The sequence below is a fragment of the Heloderma suspectum genome, chromosome 1, assembly GCF_057233095.1.
Source record: "Heloderma suspectum isolate Gila_16-S chromosome 1, 16-S_ref, whole genome shotgun sequence".
Taxonomy (NCBI): domain Eukaryota; kingdom Metazoa; phylum Chordata; class Lepidosauria; order Squamata; family Helodermatidae; genus Heloderma; species Heloderma suspectum.
Window position 1 is genome coordinate 139,138,779 of NC_139458.1, and position 15,919 is coordinate 139,154,697.

At 44.2% G+C, this 15,919-nt stretch overlaps 1 protein-coding gene across 1 annotated transcript; it reads left to right on the top strand.

Moving 5' to 3' along the window:
- Nucleotides 1-1,550: 1,550 nt before the first annotated feature.
- LOC146358082 (olfactory receptor 5T7-like) lies at nucleotides 1,551-7,541 on the top strand. The gene is made up of 2 exons (XM_084855495.1): nucleotides 1,551-2,501; nucleotides 7,392-7,541. Exons 1-2 carry the CDS (start codon nucleotides 1,551-1,553, stop codon nucleotides 7,539-7,541), a joined length of 1,101 nt encoding a protein of 366 aa, XP_084711621.1.
- The last annotated feature ends 8,378 nt before the right edge of the window (nucleotides 7,542-15,919 follow it).

Below are 15,919 nucleotides of genomic sequence, written 5' to 3' on the forward strand. Positions count from 1 at the left end.
AAAATAAAATATCTAAAAATACAGTGAATTATATCAGAGTTTTTCTGGCATGGGAGGAAGGGTTTGGGGAAATGCTTGGTTTGTTCAAAACATTGAGGGTTTTTTTTAAAGAGTTTTATGAAAATTCACCCACATTTTTGGGCGCATTCCTAATATATGCATTTTTGCGCGCACATTTGCCTAATACACACATTTTTTTGCTAGCCATTTTCCTAATATAATGCACATTTAAATGTTATTTTCATGAATAGTGCATTTTTGTGTGCTCTTTCCCCTAATATGTACACATTTTTGCATGTCATTTTTGACTAGAGAACTCCATTGCAAAATTTGGAGAAATGCAAATTTCAAAAGATAACAAACAGTGTGTCAGTTCATGTATTGGTTTGAAAGTGGCATTTCAAATCTCTCAAATTTCTCCCCCTCCCCTACTCAGAAGTAAATCTCATTGAGCTCAATGAGGCTTTCTCCCATGTAAGTTGGTATAAAATTGCAGCCTAAAAGGACTATATACTGCCCAGTTCAGGCACTTACCCAGTTGGCTTAGGACTTTATTACAGGTAGTTGCCATGAAGTGTGCTTTGTCCCTAAGGTTATACCACTTAAGGGACATTTTTATTTCTCCCCCCAAGAGATAATTATTGTTTCTGAGGATGCCTCCTGAGACCCAAACCTTTGAAGAATATGTTTGCAAAAAACCCAGCTCCACTAGAGGCATTGCATTCGATGTGGATTCCCTCAGAAGTGGTAGCACTCCATTCTAATAAGGCATGCAGACCTCACCTCACTGTAAACAGATGCTGCATATATGGCTTGTTGACCATTTTAGTTTCTAGAAGAGTTAGAATGCCTTAAGAAAAGTCACCATTTCATCTGAATAAAACTGAAGCTGCTTCAGAAACAAACATTGCCAAGGATCTCACAGGCTCATTCTGTTACTGAACAGAGAGCTCTGATGCAATCAGATCAGAGCTCAGAATCAATGCTCAGATTTCTGAAAGCAAAGTAAGAACAGTCTGGACTATGAAGACCATTCAGATGTACAGAAGGATTCTGAAGGATTCATGAGGTATCAATGAAGTTAAATCAAACAATGGTAACCCTTTCTTGCCTGACAGATGCTCAGGATGTACCATTCCAATGAATACGAGACTAGTTTAAAATCAGGTTAAGGACACTGCTGAAGCTTCCTTTAGATTTGGGGAGAATTTTAATATTTCTATAGAGGAAGTTATGAGAGTTGGAGTGAAGAAGGGTCAGGTGAAAAGATGCAGTGGACAGGGATGAGCCCAGGAACTGGAGCCCTCCCTTCTCCCAAGCCTCCTCCCTCACCAGTGAAATTCCATAACCCTTTTGCTCCCCTTTCCATAATGGTCAATGATGGGCCTATCAAGTCCACTTTTAAAGCTATGTGGACACTACTAGGGCCCATCCCCACAGCTGGTGGAAATGGGAAATCTCATACATTAAGGATGTGCAGTATAAAGAAACTATATGTTTAACCCATATTTAATTTCTTTGTTTTGCAGCCAGGCAGCTCTGAAGGAAAAATGTGTGAGGAAAACAGCACTGCGATGATCAAGGAATTTGTATTTGTAGGTTTAACAGACAGCCCTGCACTGCAGATCATCCTCTTCATAATATTCTTTGCTGTTTACGTGAGTACCTTGGTGGGAAATCTGGGAATGATTGTCTTAATAAAGGCCAATCCCCGACTCCACACACCAATGTACTTCTTTCTCAGCAACCTTTCTTTCCTAGACTTGTGCTACTCTTCTGGGATTGCCCCTAAGACATTGGTGAACCTTTTAGAAGATAAAAAGTCCATCTCCGTCATTGGATGTGCAATACAAATGTACTTATTTTTAGGTCTGGGGAGCACAGAGTGCTTTCTCTTGGCTGCAATGGCCTATGACCGCTATGTGGCTATCTGCAAACCACTGCTGTACCCAGTCCTCATGTCTCCTAGAGTTTGTACTCTTTTGGTGGTGGCGTCATATGTTCTTGGGCTTTTGCATTCTCTTCTTCATACAGTCTTCACCTTCAGACTGTCATTCTGTGGGTCTAAACTGATCAGTAATTTTTTCTGTGACATCACTGCACTTCTATTAATCTCCTCTTCTGATACCTATATCAATGAACTCCTGATTTTTTATGTGGCTGGTCTTGTAGAAATCATCACCATCCTGAGTGTCTTGGTTTCTTATACCTACATTCTCACCAACATCGTGATGAGAATTAGCTCAGTCACAGGCAGGCTTAAAGCCTTCTCCACTTGCTCCTCACACCTGACTGTGGTCTCAATCTTCCACGGGGCAATTCTCATTTTCCATTTCCAACGAAAGTCTAGCAGTGGATCTGCATTCCAAGATGTGAGTGACAAAGTTCTTGCTGTGTTCTACACAATCGTCACCCCCTTACTGAACCCTTTGGTTTACAGCATGAGAAACAAAGAGGTGAAGAACACTCTTGGAGTTATTCGAAGGAAGTTGTGTGACAAAGTAATTAAGAATGTTAAGAGGAGCCACACTTGACCCAATCCGCGCTCACTGGGTCAGGCCTAACTAGTCCAGCATTCTTTTTCCACAGTGGCCAACAAAATGGGTATGGGGAACACACAAGCAGAACATGAGCCCAGCAGCACTCTCCCACTCATGTTTCCCAAAAACTGTGATTCAGAGGCTGAACATCTTCAACTGATATTCAGATACTGGAGATTATCCATCATGACCAGTAGCCATTGATAGCATCTTAAGAAGAAGAATTCATGGAAGATAAGGCTATCTCCTATGGGAGGTTAGGCTATCATTACAGCTATTTTAGTTTTTGATGCTGCTGCTCTGAATAATTGTATAGAAGTACAGTTAAACCATTCCCTCAAATTCTTTAACCATGATATTTGTCTTCTTCCCATTGATCTTTTTCCTTCAATTTTCCCTTGCATAATAAGTTGGAGTATGGTGTATTTTTTCCCTTGGATAATATGACCAAGGTATTGTGATTTTTCTTCTCTCGATGGTATTTATTAGTTCTGTTTGTTATATATCATTTGTTATGTTCTCATTTGTTACTTGATCAATCCATGGTATCTTCAGCATGTGTCGCTATATCCACAGTTCAAAGAATTTGATTTTCCTTAATTTGTTCTTTTTAAGGGTCCAAGCCTCCACTCCATAACATAATACTGAAAAGACATAACATCTTACCATCTGAATCCTTAATGCAAGATTAAGGTCCTGATTACATAATAATTGTTTCATTTTAACAAATGCTGTTTTTGCCATCTCATTTCTTGTGTTTTTCTCTTGTGTTTGTTCATTTCCTTCACTGAGCCAAGTTCCTAAGTATTTATATTTTGTGACTTGCTCAATTGATGCATTATTTATCATAATGTTAAGCTCAGTAAAAGACTTTTTGGTTATCACCATATATTTTGTTTTCTTTTTATGTTTTGCTCCATGAATTAGCTATTGATAATTTCCAGTAAGATTGAAAAATGCATTAAAAATATATATCATACGGTATTACTAAGCTGACATAAGAAAGGAAAGAAAGGCATATTCACTGAAATACTACTGACCTCTCAGTTCTGAAGTTTTTTCCCTATGGATTTTCAGTTAAACTTTGTCCATTTTCCCCCAAGGCAAATGAATGGAGCATTTCCTGCTATGACTGGTATGGGCTTGACCATTTCTTCTGCTGCTATTCTGCTTCACATATCTGAGATGAATACTCATGTTAGTCCACAATGAACATCTAGGGAGAGTCCTGAGTCTGTAGTAATATGGGTGTTTCATAATCAATTTCAATCCGATGTACATCCCTATTAAGAACATAACAGCAGCCACACTTCATCAGACAAAAGGCCCCATGTAGTCCAACATTTTGCTCCCACAGTGGTCAATAAAATTGCTATTAGGGACACACAAGCAGAACATAAGCACAGTAATACCCTCCCATTCAGTTCCCCAGCAATTGATACGCAGAGGCCTCTGTTAATGTAAGTCATATTTATCCATCATGATTATTAGGCACTGATACCCTTATCCTCCATGAATTAGCTATTGATTATTTCCAGTAAGATGGAAGAATGAAAAATGCATTAAAATAAATATTATATGGTATTACTAAGCTGACATAATTTAAGAAAGGAAAGAAAGCCACATTCATTGAAATACTACTGACCTACTGAGTTCTGGATTTTTCCCCATGGTGTTTCAGTTAAACATTGTCCATTTCCCCTCGAGGCAAATGAATGGAGCATAGTCTGCTACAATTGCTATGGGTTCAACCATTTCTCCTGCTGCTATTGTGCTTCACATGTCTAAGATTAATATGGATCGACACTCTTGTTAGTCCGCAATGAACATCTAGGGAGTCAGGACAGTCCTGAGTCTGCAGTAATATGGCATGTTTTAGGATCAAAATAACTTAGGCAGATGATATAAGAGGTGTATATTGAAAACGCTAATTATACTGGAGATGGAGCTTCTTGAAGGAAATGTCCTGTGTTCAGATTGCTTGAATTTCTTCACAAAAAAGAAAGAGAATAAACTTCCAAAATTTGTGCCATCAAATATATGTTAGGCACACTGAGTAATCTGTATAGAATGTTGCCAGAATTCGACTCTGGTCCAAATTCCTATCAGGAAAAATGGGAGAAAAAATGAGAAAAAAGAATATTCTTGAAGCTAGCTGGAAATGGGTCTGGAGTCTGAACTTCAGTACAACATGTAACATTATGTGTGAATCTCAAATAATTTTTCTACAAACTGTTATTTAGAGTCTGTAAATAACATCGCTCCACTGATGTCAAATTGAATCTGTCCTGGGGTTCATCATGTTTGCAACCCTACACAAGCACATATAGGTCATAACCATTGGATATGCCCTAAGATAATAAAATTGTGGAAGTGAGTTCTTGATCATATAGAAGAAATGACTGGTTATTTCATTTACCATTTGATCCTTTCATTGTATTTTTTTGCCATACAGTGGTGTAGCTAAGCTTTTTTTATGATCAGGATTTTATTGTCTTATGGGGGCTCTCTTTACATGGCACTTTTTATGTATCACTTCAATTGTGAAGCACACAACTAACATTTATCTTGCCTGCCCCCCTCCCTAAACACCATCCAGTGCTTCTGCATTCCTGACATGCTAGCCCCAAAGCCCTATTCAGGCATTCCTGGGCTGTTTCCATGAGAACAGAAGGAGAAGCTAATGGAGGAGGACCAGATTTTTAAAAAGGATTTAAAAGGAATCAGCTTTGCTGTGAACAGGGATCCACGAACAGATTCTCTGGACCTGGTGGGGGGTTGGAGTGAATGTCATCTGACTGTCAGGGGCTGTTCAACCAATAAGAAAGTCTCTCCCCCCCCCCCGCTTTCTGCTTTCCCCTGAAAGTCGAGATGCACCTCCATTTCAGAAGCAAGCCTCAGTGACCACAATGGGAGTTACTTCTGAGTAGACATACATATGCTTGTGCTGGGAAAGGGTTGGGGGAGAATACAAACCAGCCCCTATTTTAACCCGCAGTACTTCATTGACCACAATGGGAGTTGCTTCTGAGGAGACACTAATGGGCTTGTTGTGGGAAAGAGACAGTCAGAAACCAGCCCCCATTTTAACACACAGGATCTCTATAAGGAAGCTGTGAAATAGTTACTTCCTAAGGCGGCAATGAATCAGAGCCTCGAGATCGCACTTAATCGCACTTAAGGAATTGGACTTTAAAATGTTCCATGTCAATTGAGGGGGTTCTCTGTAATTTCTGTGGTCATTCAGAGGGCAAGCCTCATTCAGCACAATGGGAGGAAACACCCCTTGACTGGGGTCATGATGAAAGGCACAGCCCTGGGCAGGGCTAGCATACCCAAGGTCAATGCGGGGGTCAGGGCATACCACAACTATACTGGGGAAAACCCAATTTAAGGAAAAGAATTGGGCTTTAAACAGTCTCAGGAAATCCAGTTTTTCCCTGATAAGCTCCGGGGTGGCTGCTGGATGGCCAGGACATCATGTATCCCTAATGACCTTAGCACGTAGCCGGTCACAGTAAATCGCTGGTGGAGACACCTCCCTGGAAGTGTGTTGTTCAATCACAAGGAGCACACACACACCTTCCTCCTTTCATCACTCTCATTGCCCTGTACACATGGAGGGCAATTGTCTGATGAGAAGAGCCTCTTCTACCTATGGGGGTCTCCACATCATATGGGGGTTCTGGCTCCAGCATTCTGGCTCATGTGGAGAGACCCCATGGATAGAGAAGGCTCTCCTCTTCAGACAGTTGCCTTCCATTCATTCAGGGTGATGAGAACAAGGACAGAGTGGGCTGGGGCTGGAGCATTCCCCCTTCTCGCATGTTTAGACAACACATTTCCAGGGATGCCTGCTAGGCCCACTTTTTATTTAAGTAATATTAAACACATCCGACAGGATCTGCAAGATGTTAGCGCAGGAAATTGACCCTAAAGGTGCTACAGGCCCCTTGCCACATTATTCAGGCAAGCAAGAAGGGAAAGAGGCCAGTAATGACCCCATCTCTTCCCTCAAACCACACCTAATGTATACAGGAGGGGCAGTTCCTGTCCTAGTGCCCCACAACTCTGGGCAAATGAGTCAAGTTATACCCAAAGCAGGGGCATTGCTATGTACTTAAAAGATCTGGGGCCCAGGCCCATGACACACATTTGTTTGCGTGCCATGAGCCTCTCTCTCTCTCCCTCTCTGTGTGTAACTAGAATTTATTTATATTTCACTAATGTTAGCTTAAATGAAATAAAAAGTGTTTCTGAGCATTTACAAAATGTTTTTCTTACACCACTGAGCAATTATATCCTCCCTCTCCACACACTTTGTAATAAGGGAATATATCCCACATTCCCTTTTAGAGATTAAGCACTGACCATACCTGTTAAAAGAAAACGACAACCAGATTAGGAAGAGGTCCTGAGGGCACTGGGGGAAATGGTGTCATTGCCGGCCGCAAGTGTGGAATGGCATTTTTTCAAAGCTCCACCATGTTAGAACGACAATAAGCAGCACCCCCCCCCCCTGCAAGTTAAGAGCTAGCAGATCCAGGGGAAATATTCTGGCCGAAGTGGTGGAGTCTGTTCTGACCACCTCAGGAACACATGGATTGAGCAGGCCAGAGAGAGCCAGGAGAGGTGGCAGAATTCTGGCTCACATCTCCTTAGGCTGCAGGGGAAGAGAGTCCCTTTTTAGACGTTTCCCCACATGATCCACTCCCTGCGTAGGTAAATCCTGAACACCCACAGAGGGCAGGATGAAGAGAATCATGTTATAGTGGTGGTGAGGGGGAGCTCAGTTCCTTGTTGCATTCTAGCATGGGCACTAACACTTCGTTTGGCCCTTCTCGGCTGTAGGGGGACTCCGGCGGGCCTCTGGTGTGTGATGGAAAACTGACTGGCATCGTGTCCTGGGGTTTTGGATGTGCCCTGAAAAACCGACCTGGCATGTACACGACCATGTGCAATTACAAGGCCTGGATAGAAGAGGTTCTCTCAAACAACTGAGATAATCTTGAGGCTTTGCTCCAAGGAAAAAGGCATCCTGCTTCAAGGAAAAAGAAAAGCCACATCTAATGACATTCCTTGGATCCAAATAAATCTTCTGCTTAAAATAAGGGTGGTAGCAGATGCCACCCAAACCCACCACCATTTCTCTAGCCAGACGGGCTTATGACAGTCACTCCATCTCCACAGGGAACCTTGGGAATGTTGGTTCTGGGTGGGAGGCTGGGTTTGTCAGCATCCTCACAAAACGACAATTCCCAGGATTTTGTGGGGTGGGGAAGCCACATCACTTCAACCGGTATAAACCTAAAACAAGGGTGTCGTGTAGATATACCCAAAGGAATCTGGGGGAGAAAAACAATTAGTGGGGAAAAGGTGGGGAATTTATGTCACATCCTTGTGTTTAAAAATAAAGCTTGGTACCGACACCCTAGCTCCTTGTCTGAGGTTTCGTTATTATTTTGGAACGGGGGTTATACAGTGATGTTTGTTCATTCCTTTATTTGGCTATATGGTGTTATGTACATGCACCCCACTTCCAAGCCAAGCTTCAGTGGTTCCAGCACTTACTCAGGGTTCAGTTTGCTTAGATGGAGGTCACTGGAGACATACAACATTCCTGTGATATTATGACAAATGCCCGTGTTCAGAAGTTCTCTCAAAATACATTATCGGTATGTAAGCAACCCCTGGTGGCTACCCACTGAACTCAACATCAAGGTGATGAAGAACAATTTAAAACAGTCAAATCTTAACACAATAAAAAGAACATTAAAAACCATGAAATGTTAAATTATTAAAACTATATAATTTAAACAGCTAAATTAAAAAGCTAAGTCTTGACATGCTTTCTAATAGCCCAAACAGTAAAGTCCGGTTGTAGCTCTTGAGGGAGAGCATTTCAGAAGAACCTGAATCCTCTAATGACCAACCATCCCTTCATCTTGTCTGGGTTTAACCTCAGTTTCTTCACTCCCATCCAGCTCTTTGTTCTACCAGGGAGGCAGAGGTTCGTAAGGATTCGGGTCAGGCAATGAACACACACTGGAAAGTTCCTCTGCTAATCTGATTTATGCAGAGAAATTGAACACTTTCAATTTCTTCTGTTGCTAAGGAACTCTTGAATCAGCACAGACATACCTCTCAGCCAGAATGCTGCAATGTGCATCACAATCCCAGCCCATGGAGAGATTCATGGTGGACGGAGTCCTTTGGGTTTATATCCCTTCCATCATGGACTGCAATGTAAATTGCCTATTCCTCACACAGGTGTTTTGGCCTTACTGGTCACACACACCTGACACTGAGGAGCTCCTTGCTTTTAGCCCAAAGCACCTGGTCCCAAGTACAGCAAAGACTTGGGCGTAGAAATGACTCATTGCATGCATCAGATCCTAACCTCCTCACCACACAAGGGTCTTCCCGTGGGTCCCACCCCACGCCACCCCTTGACTGCTTCACTCCGCCAGATCAGAGCGTGTGCTTTTACATACAATTTCTTGAGCTTTATATACAAAATACATGTTAACAGAAACAGTATTACAATAGATGTGAGAAAGAAAGTGCCAAGCCGATTTCAAGATATTGGTCATAGTGGGGCTCCATCCCGAAAAGATGTCCCACAATGGTGAGTAGTAAGGTCTTCTATACCTCGTACTGCATTTACTAGTTCAGTTTGGTCATGTTGGATTTTTGACATCATTCCCTTGTCACTTCAACGTAATGACCTTAACTTTCCTTGCACACTTTCGCTCTCCCATAGGACCTGGGCTATAGAAGAAACATTAAAGCCCACGGGGATGGAGAAATCCCATTCCTCAGCCTCCCACCCTCATGTTTTTGTTTCATGCTCAATCGCTACATAGTACCCGGTAGCAGTCCAGACTTGGGAAACATTGCATCGACACTCTCATACGGGCGGTTGAGATATGTTCCCATCTTCCCAGTAGACTATGTCTAATGACATAACACTGATGCATCCTCTACCCTTATTGATTCTTCGAGGAGACCTTGCGCTCCTCACAAAAGTATGCTCAGTGGTTAGCTGTGAGTTAGTGAGGTATCCCCAAATGTTTGCTTGCTATAATGGGGAGTGGAAGATAAGGGTAGGCAGTAGTTTCTGCTCCTTTCAGAACAGCTGCTACTGAGAGCAGCAACGGAGGATGCCTTCTGACAAACCTGACAACCGTGATCCATCTGCAGTTGATATCTGTCTCTTCCAGTATATTTTTCCATGAATGGGATTCCCCCTCACGCCATCCCTGGAGATCTTGTTGGAATGTCATTAGGTTTCCCATCTGCATTACAACACACCTAGACATCACAGATACATTTTGCAATCCCTGTCAAGTGAAATCAGTGAGGTACCTAGTTAAAGTCAAGTATTCTACCAATACCTGAGTATCTGGATGAAGCACGCTGGCTTCCTGTGGTCTGTCTCTCCTGTATATGGCCACTGTTCCTATATGGTGTCCCAGAGGTGCCAGTTTGTTCTCCGTGGCCTCCACATCGATTAATTTATTGAACGTAACTTCTATACCACCCAACAGCCGAAGCTCTCTGAGCAGTTCACAAGGTTATTGCTTGAACTTCCTGCCCCCACTACACCCAGAAGGTATTCTGTAAGTGAATGAGTACTCCTGGTCTTTAACCAGGAGCCATACATAGGTGTTGCCCACTGGGCACACCAGGGTTCATGGATGGATATATTAAAGGCTGATAGGTTTATGGTAACACGATAGATGTGTCTCTGTGAGGCCTCCATAACTTGATGAAGTTGGTCTCTCAATAGTATAACTGTGGATGGAGAAGCACCCATCAGCCTACGAGCCCTGATTAAGTATAATAAACTGTAACTAGCATCTCATATGTATTCCCCTGTCCATCTCCCCGAATAAGGATTGCTTCGTATATCAAGGTTAGGTACGGTATTGCTTATGATCCATTGCCTTTCAGACAAATGCTGGAAGGTGATGTCCCACCAGATGGACCAGGTTATCATGAACTTCTGTTGGTTCCAGGGTATGGATAGGCATAACCTCTGGCAAGGCACCATCCAATAGCTCACCCCCACAATATCCATACAAGTCCCAGATGTCCAGGGTAGCCATTGCTTCTGCGACAGGGCGTGTTTCCAACCAAGGGAAAGAGTGGGCGCACTGCCTTGCACCAGCATTGGCTGTTGCCCTTGATGGTATCTTGGTCCTGAGGTCACATGTTGGGAAGGCTCTTCACCTGCAGCAATTATATCAGGGAGGGCCCAGATCGCTATCAGGAAAAACAATGACAGCCACATTGTTCCCATCAGATTAATTTTCATCTGTCAAGGCAAATGGGTACATCATCATTTTTGAGCAAAACCCAATAGGTGTCTCCAGGCCCTGGGGTAACTACTGTGCCCTCTCTTAATGGTTTATGGGGGTATTTCACCCAGACCACCTGCCCCTAACTCCAGTTTGTGGATCCACAACTTCCTTTCCCCCTCTCAGTAAGCTCCTTGGGAGGTTGAGCATCTTGCACATCAGGGAGTGCATTTCTTTTTCACAGAACAGTTGGGCTATCCATTCACTGGCAGTAAGTGTGATTTCAGAGAGAGAAGGGTTAAGTAATACAACTTGCACCTCTCCTTGATAATCAATGGCAACCACTCCCCCAGGACTTGTATGCCCTGAATAGCCAGACTAGAGTGAGCTGCTATTCACCCATAGGTGCCTGTGGACACCTGTATACCTATTTGTAGAGGAATTTTTACCGGGACCCTTGGGGAGAGGTGTACACTTTCAGGAGTGTATAGGTCCAGCCCTGAACTCAATGGGGTGGCCCGTACAGATGCGGCATGCTCCAGGGTCTAGTTTCCTCACCTTCAGTATGGAGGGCATAACATTATTTGTTTATTTATTGCATTTCTATCCTGCCTTTTTTCCTCCTTAAGGAACCCAAGGCAGCATACATAATCCTCCTCCTCTGTCTCCATTTTAAGATAAGATAGAACCCCGTGGGACACCACAGGCCATTGGCTGTGGAGTTGAACAGTAATACCTCAGCACCACCTTGTGCACATGGTATGACCCAAAGAACCAGAATCACTGCAAACCAGCACTGCTGGGCTTTCCAGAAAATACTATGGCCGATGGTCTCAAAAGCCACTGAGAGGTCCCAGAGAACTAATAGGGTTGCATTCCCCCCATCCAGTTCTTGGCATAGGTCATCAGGAAAGGTGACAAAAGCAGTCCCCACCTCATATCCTGGCTGAAAGCCCAATGGACATGGGTCCAGATAATCAGCTTCATCCAGGTGCATATGGAGTTGCAATGGTACCACCTTCCCAATCACCATAACCAAGAATGGTACATTTGAGACTGGCCTATAATTGGACAGATCTCCTGGGTCAAGGCAAAGTTTCCCTCATAAAGGCCTTATTAGTGCCTCTTTCAAGCGAGAGAAAACAACCCCATCCTGCAAAGAGGCCTTAATCATGTCTCTTATTTATTTATTTATTTATTTATTTCGTTTCTATACCGCCCAATAGCCAAAGCTCTCTGGGCGGTTCACAAAAACTAAAACCAAACAACACACAATAAAACAATTTAAAATATATAGAACATTAAAACCACAATAGCCACGGCATCAGTCCCACCTTGGCCAATTTGATTCGGCCAGAAGGGCAAGGGCTGGGTACACGGGTGGTAGCCCTCATCGCTCCAGATACCTTAAGATCTACAAGTGGGAAAGAATCCAAAACAATTGGACAAGCAGGAGCTGAGGTTGCGCCACTCTGGCCTTCCCCAACACTGGGGTCCAAGACAGATGAATCAGAGCAGCTGAATCTGCAAAGGACGAAAGACATTGTTCACGGAGTTGCCAACTGGTCCGGCTCTTCCTCTCCAGCATCCTAGTGAAAAAGGCCTCACACGGTATGGAAAAGCATCACTGGTCTATTCCATGTGGATGCAATGGGGGCAGAGAGGTTTGCTTCCTTCGCTGCCCTCAGCCGCAGTATAGGTCGACTATAGTATAGGGTAGGCGCAAGGATCCCCGCTTACTGCGAGCACCATTTTGCGTAGAAGCCGTGGGTAAGCTACCCACGTAAATCACAATTTCCGCAAAATGGCAGCCGTAAATAGCCCCATTTATGCCAAAATTACAGGCATACACCTGTAATTTTGCATGAGCAGAGCTGTTTATGGCTGCCATCCTGCAGAAATCACAATTTACGTAAGTAGCGAATCTGCAATTTCTACCCCAAATGGTGGCTTTCAGGAAGAAGTGGAGCTGCACACCTCTAGACAGGTACCTGCGCACCATCTGGTGGCTTGGCCAGTACACTGAACAGGGTCAGGGAAGCTGTGGGGGTCCAGCAAACAGCATGCAGGGTGGCCACTGGGGTTTTCACCCACCCCTATGTGTGGGATCTCTACACCAAATGGTGGCACACGGGAGGAAGAGGATCTGTGCGCCGCTCAAAGGGTGCCCGCAGACAGTCCAGCGGCTCGCCAAGAATGCTGAACATGGTTGAGGAAATGGCGGAGGTCCAGTGCACGGCTCATGGGGTGGCCATGGGGGCGGGGGTGCCCATCCCTATGTGTGGCAGAAGTAGGGATACCTTGTGGCAGTAGCACTTTTGGTGACCTGGCTGACAATTTTATGAAATCTGGACTGCTACCGGGTACTATGTAGCAATTGAGTGTGAAACAAAAACTTGAGGGTGGGAGGCTGAGGAATGGGATTTCTCCATCCCCGTGGGCTTTAAAGTTTCTTCTATAGCCCAGGTCCTATGGGAGGGTGAAGTGTGCAAGCAAAATTAAGGTCATTACGTTGAAGTGACAAGGGAATGATGTTAAAAATCCAACATGACCAAACTGAACTAGTAAATGTAATCAAGAGGTATAGAAGACCTTACTACTCATCATTGGTGGGACAGCTTTTCGGGATGGAGCCCCACTATGACCAATCTTGAAACTGGCTTGGCACTTTCTTTCTCATATCTATTGTAATACTGTTTCTGTTAACATCTATTTTGTATATAAAGCTCAAGAAATGGTATGTAAAAGCTCACGCTCTGATCTGGCGCAGTGAAGCAGTGGAGGGTAAGCTGACAAGACGGTAAAGGCACGAGAGGAATTATTATATGCATCAAGGGGTGGCGTGGGGTGGGACCCACAGGAAGACCCTTGTGTGGCAAGGAGGTGAGGATGTGATGCATACAATAAATCATTTCTATGCCCAAGTCTTTCCTGTACCTGGGACCAGGTGCTCTGGGCTAAAAGCAAGGAGCTCCTCAGTGTCAGGTGTGTGTGACCAGTAAGGCCAAAACACCTGTGTGAGGAATAGGCAATTTACATTGCAGTTGATGATGGAGGGGATATACAGTTTATTGCTTTTTAGCCAATCAGGCCATCCGCACACAAAACAAATAGAATTCTCACATCAACCCAAAAGGGAGACTGAAGTACAAAGTATTAATAAAATAACTAACAAGAGCAAGTTAAAAACATTTTAAAATCCTAAACCAATATCTGCCAGAATGTTAATACCATGTTTACGGATTTAGTTTTTTTATAACAGTCAATGACTTTCGCCTCTCCAGGGCTCGAGTGACAATCTTAGCAGTCCTATATGATGTATAATGATCTGTTCCAGCTAATAATAATCGAGTTATGCTTGCACCAGAAGTATCCTCTAGCACAGCTAATAGGGGCTCAAGGTATTGCTTCCTCAAATCGATGTACAATGGGCATTCTGCTAGAAAGTGTAGCATGTCCTCCACCTTGGGGCAACCAGCTGGGCAATCTGCACTCATGCCATGATGGGTCCTATAACGTGCCTTCCCCTCCATCAATTGGAGTGAGTTCAGTCTACACCTGGTCATGAGCCATCTCAATTCATGTGAGGTGATGGAAATCAAATATGGGGGAGCCTTCCCCGGAGAGGTCATGATGCTTTTATAGATCTTGTTAGAGTGACTTTCAGCAGCAACAGCCATTGTTGTTTGAATATCAACATCCTGTAACCTCTTTGAAATCTCATCCCTAGCTCTATCATAGCCCTGGAGGGGATATAAACCCAAAGGACTCCCTCCACCATGAATCTCTCCATGGGCTAGGATTGTGAGGTGTGCTGCAGTATTCTGGCTGAGAGGTATGTCTGTGCTGATTCAGGGGTTCCTTAGCAACAGAAGAAATTGAAATTATTTAATTTCTCTGAATCAATCAAAGTAGGGATGTTAGAGAATTTCACCACGAATCTCGGGGAGGCCGAATGCCAGCGCATTCGACCCCCCGAAATTGGTGGTGAAACGGTCTGCCCCCCCTCGCACCCCCCCCAGGACGAGACTTACCTTGGGCGAATCCTCCTGGCGGCGGCAGCTCCGGCAGTGGTTCAGCGGCGGTGGCTGCAGCGGCCGGTCTTTCAACCGGCTGCCGCCGCTGCCATTTCCAGTAAAAAAACAACAACAACGAAAAAACGTGATAGGCTGCGTAAAGATTTACGTAACCTATCATGGCTAGATTTTTAAAAAATACCATGATAGGCTATGTAAATTTTTACGTAGCCTATCACAGCTGAGTAAAAAATTAACTGCGCGTACGCAAATGGCGGCGCCCATGGGCGCCGCCATTTGCATTCCTTATTTTGGCATGTCTAGTTCACGTAAACATTTCCGTAGACTATGGTGAACATAAGGGGAACGCAAATAGCGTTGCATCTACGCTATTTGCGTTCCCCTTATTTTCGCCCTAGTCTACATAAATGTTTACATAGACTAGATGTGGCAAAATAAGGAATGCAAATGGCGGCACCCATGGGCGCCGCCATTTGCATACGCAATTTTTTTTTTTTTTTGCTCAGCCGCGATAGGCTACGTAAACATTTACGTAGCCTATCACAGCTGACTGCAGGGACGCAAACGGCAGCGGCTACGGCCACCGCCATTTGCGGGCCCGGCTGGCCAGGATTCAGGGGTGGAGGGACGGAGCGCCTCCCCCCACAGCCAGAATTTCAGGGGGGAGGGACAGAGCGCCTCCCCCCCGGCCAGAATTTCGGGGGGGGAGGGACGGAGCGCCTCCCCCCACCGCGAATCAAATTTCGTTAAAGTAAGTTTCTTTCGTACATCCCTAAATCAAAGTAGCAGAGGAACTTTCCAGTGTGTGTTCATTGCCTGACCTGAATCCTTACGAACCTCTGCCTCCCTGGTAGAACAAAGGGCTGGATGGGAGTGAAGAAACTGAGGTTAAACCCAGACAAGATGGAGGGGTGGTTGGTCATTAGAAAGCTTGACTTGGGGATTCAGGTTGTTCTGAAATGCTCTCCCTCAAGAGCTACAACTGGCCTTTACTCTTTGGGCTATTAGAAAGCATGTCAAGACTTAGCTTTTTAATTTA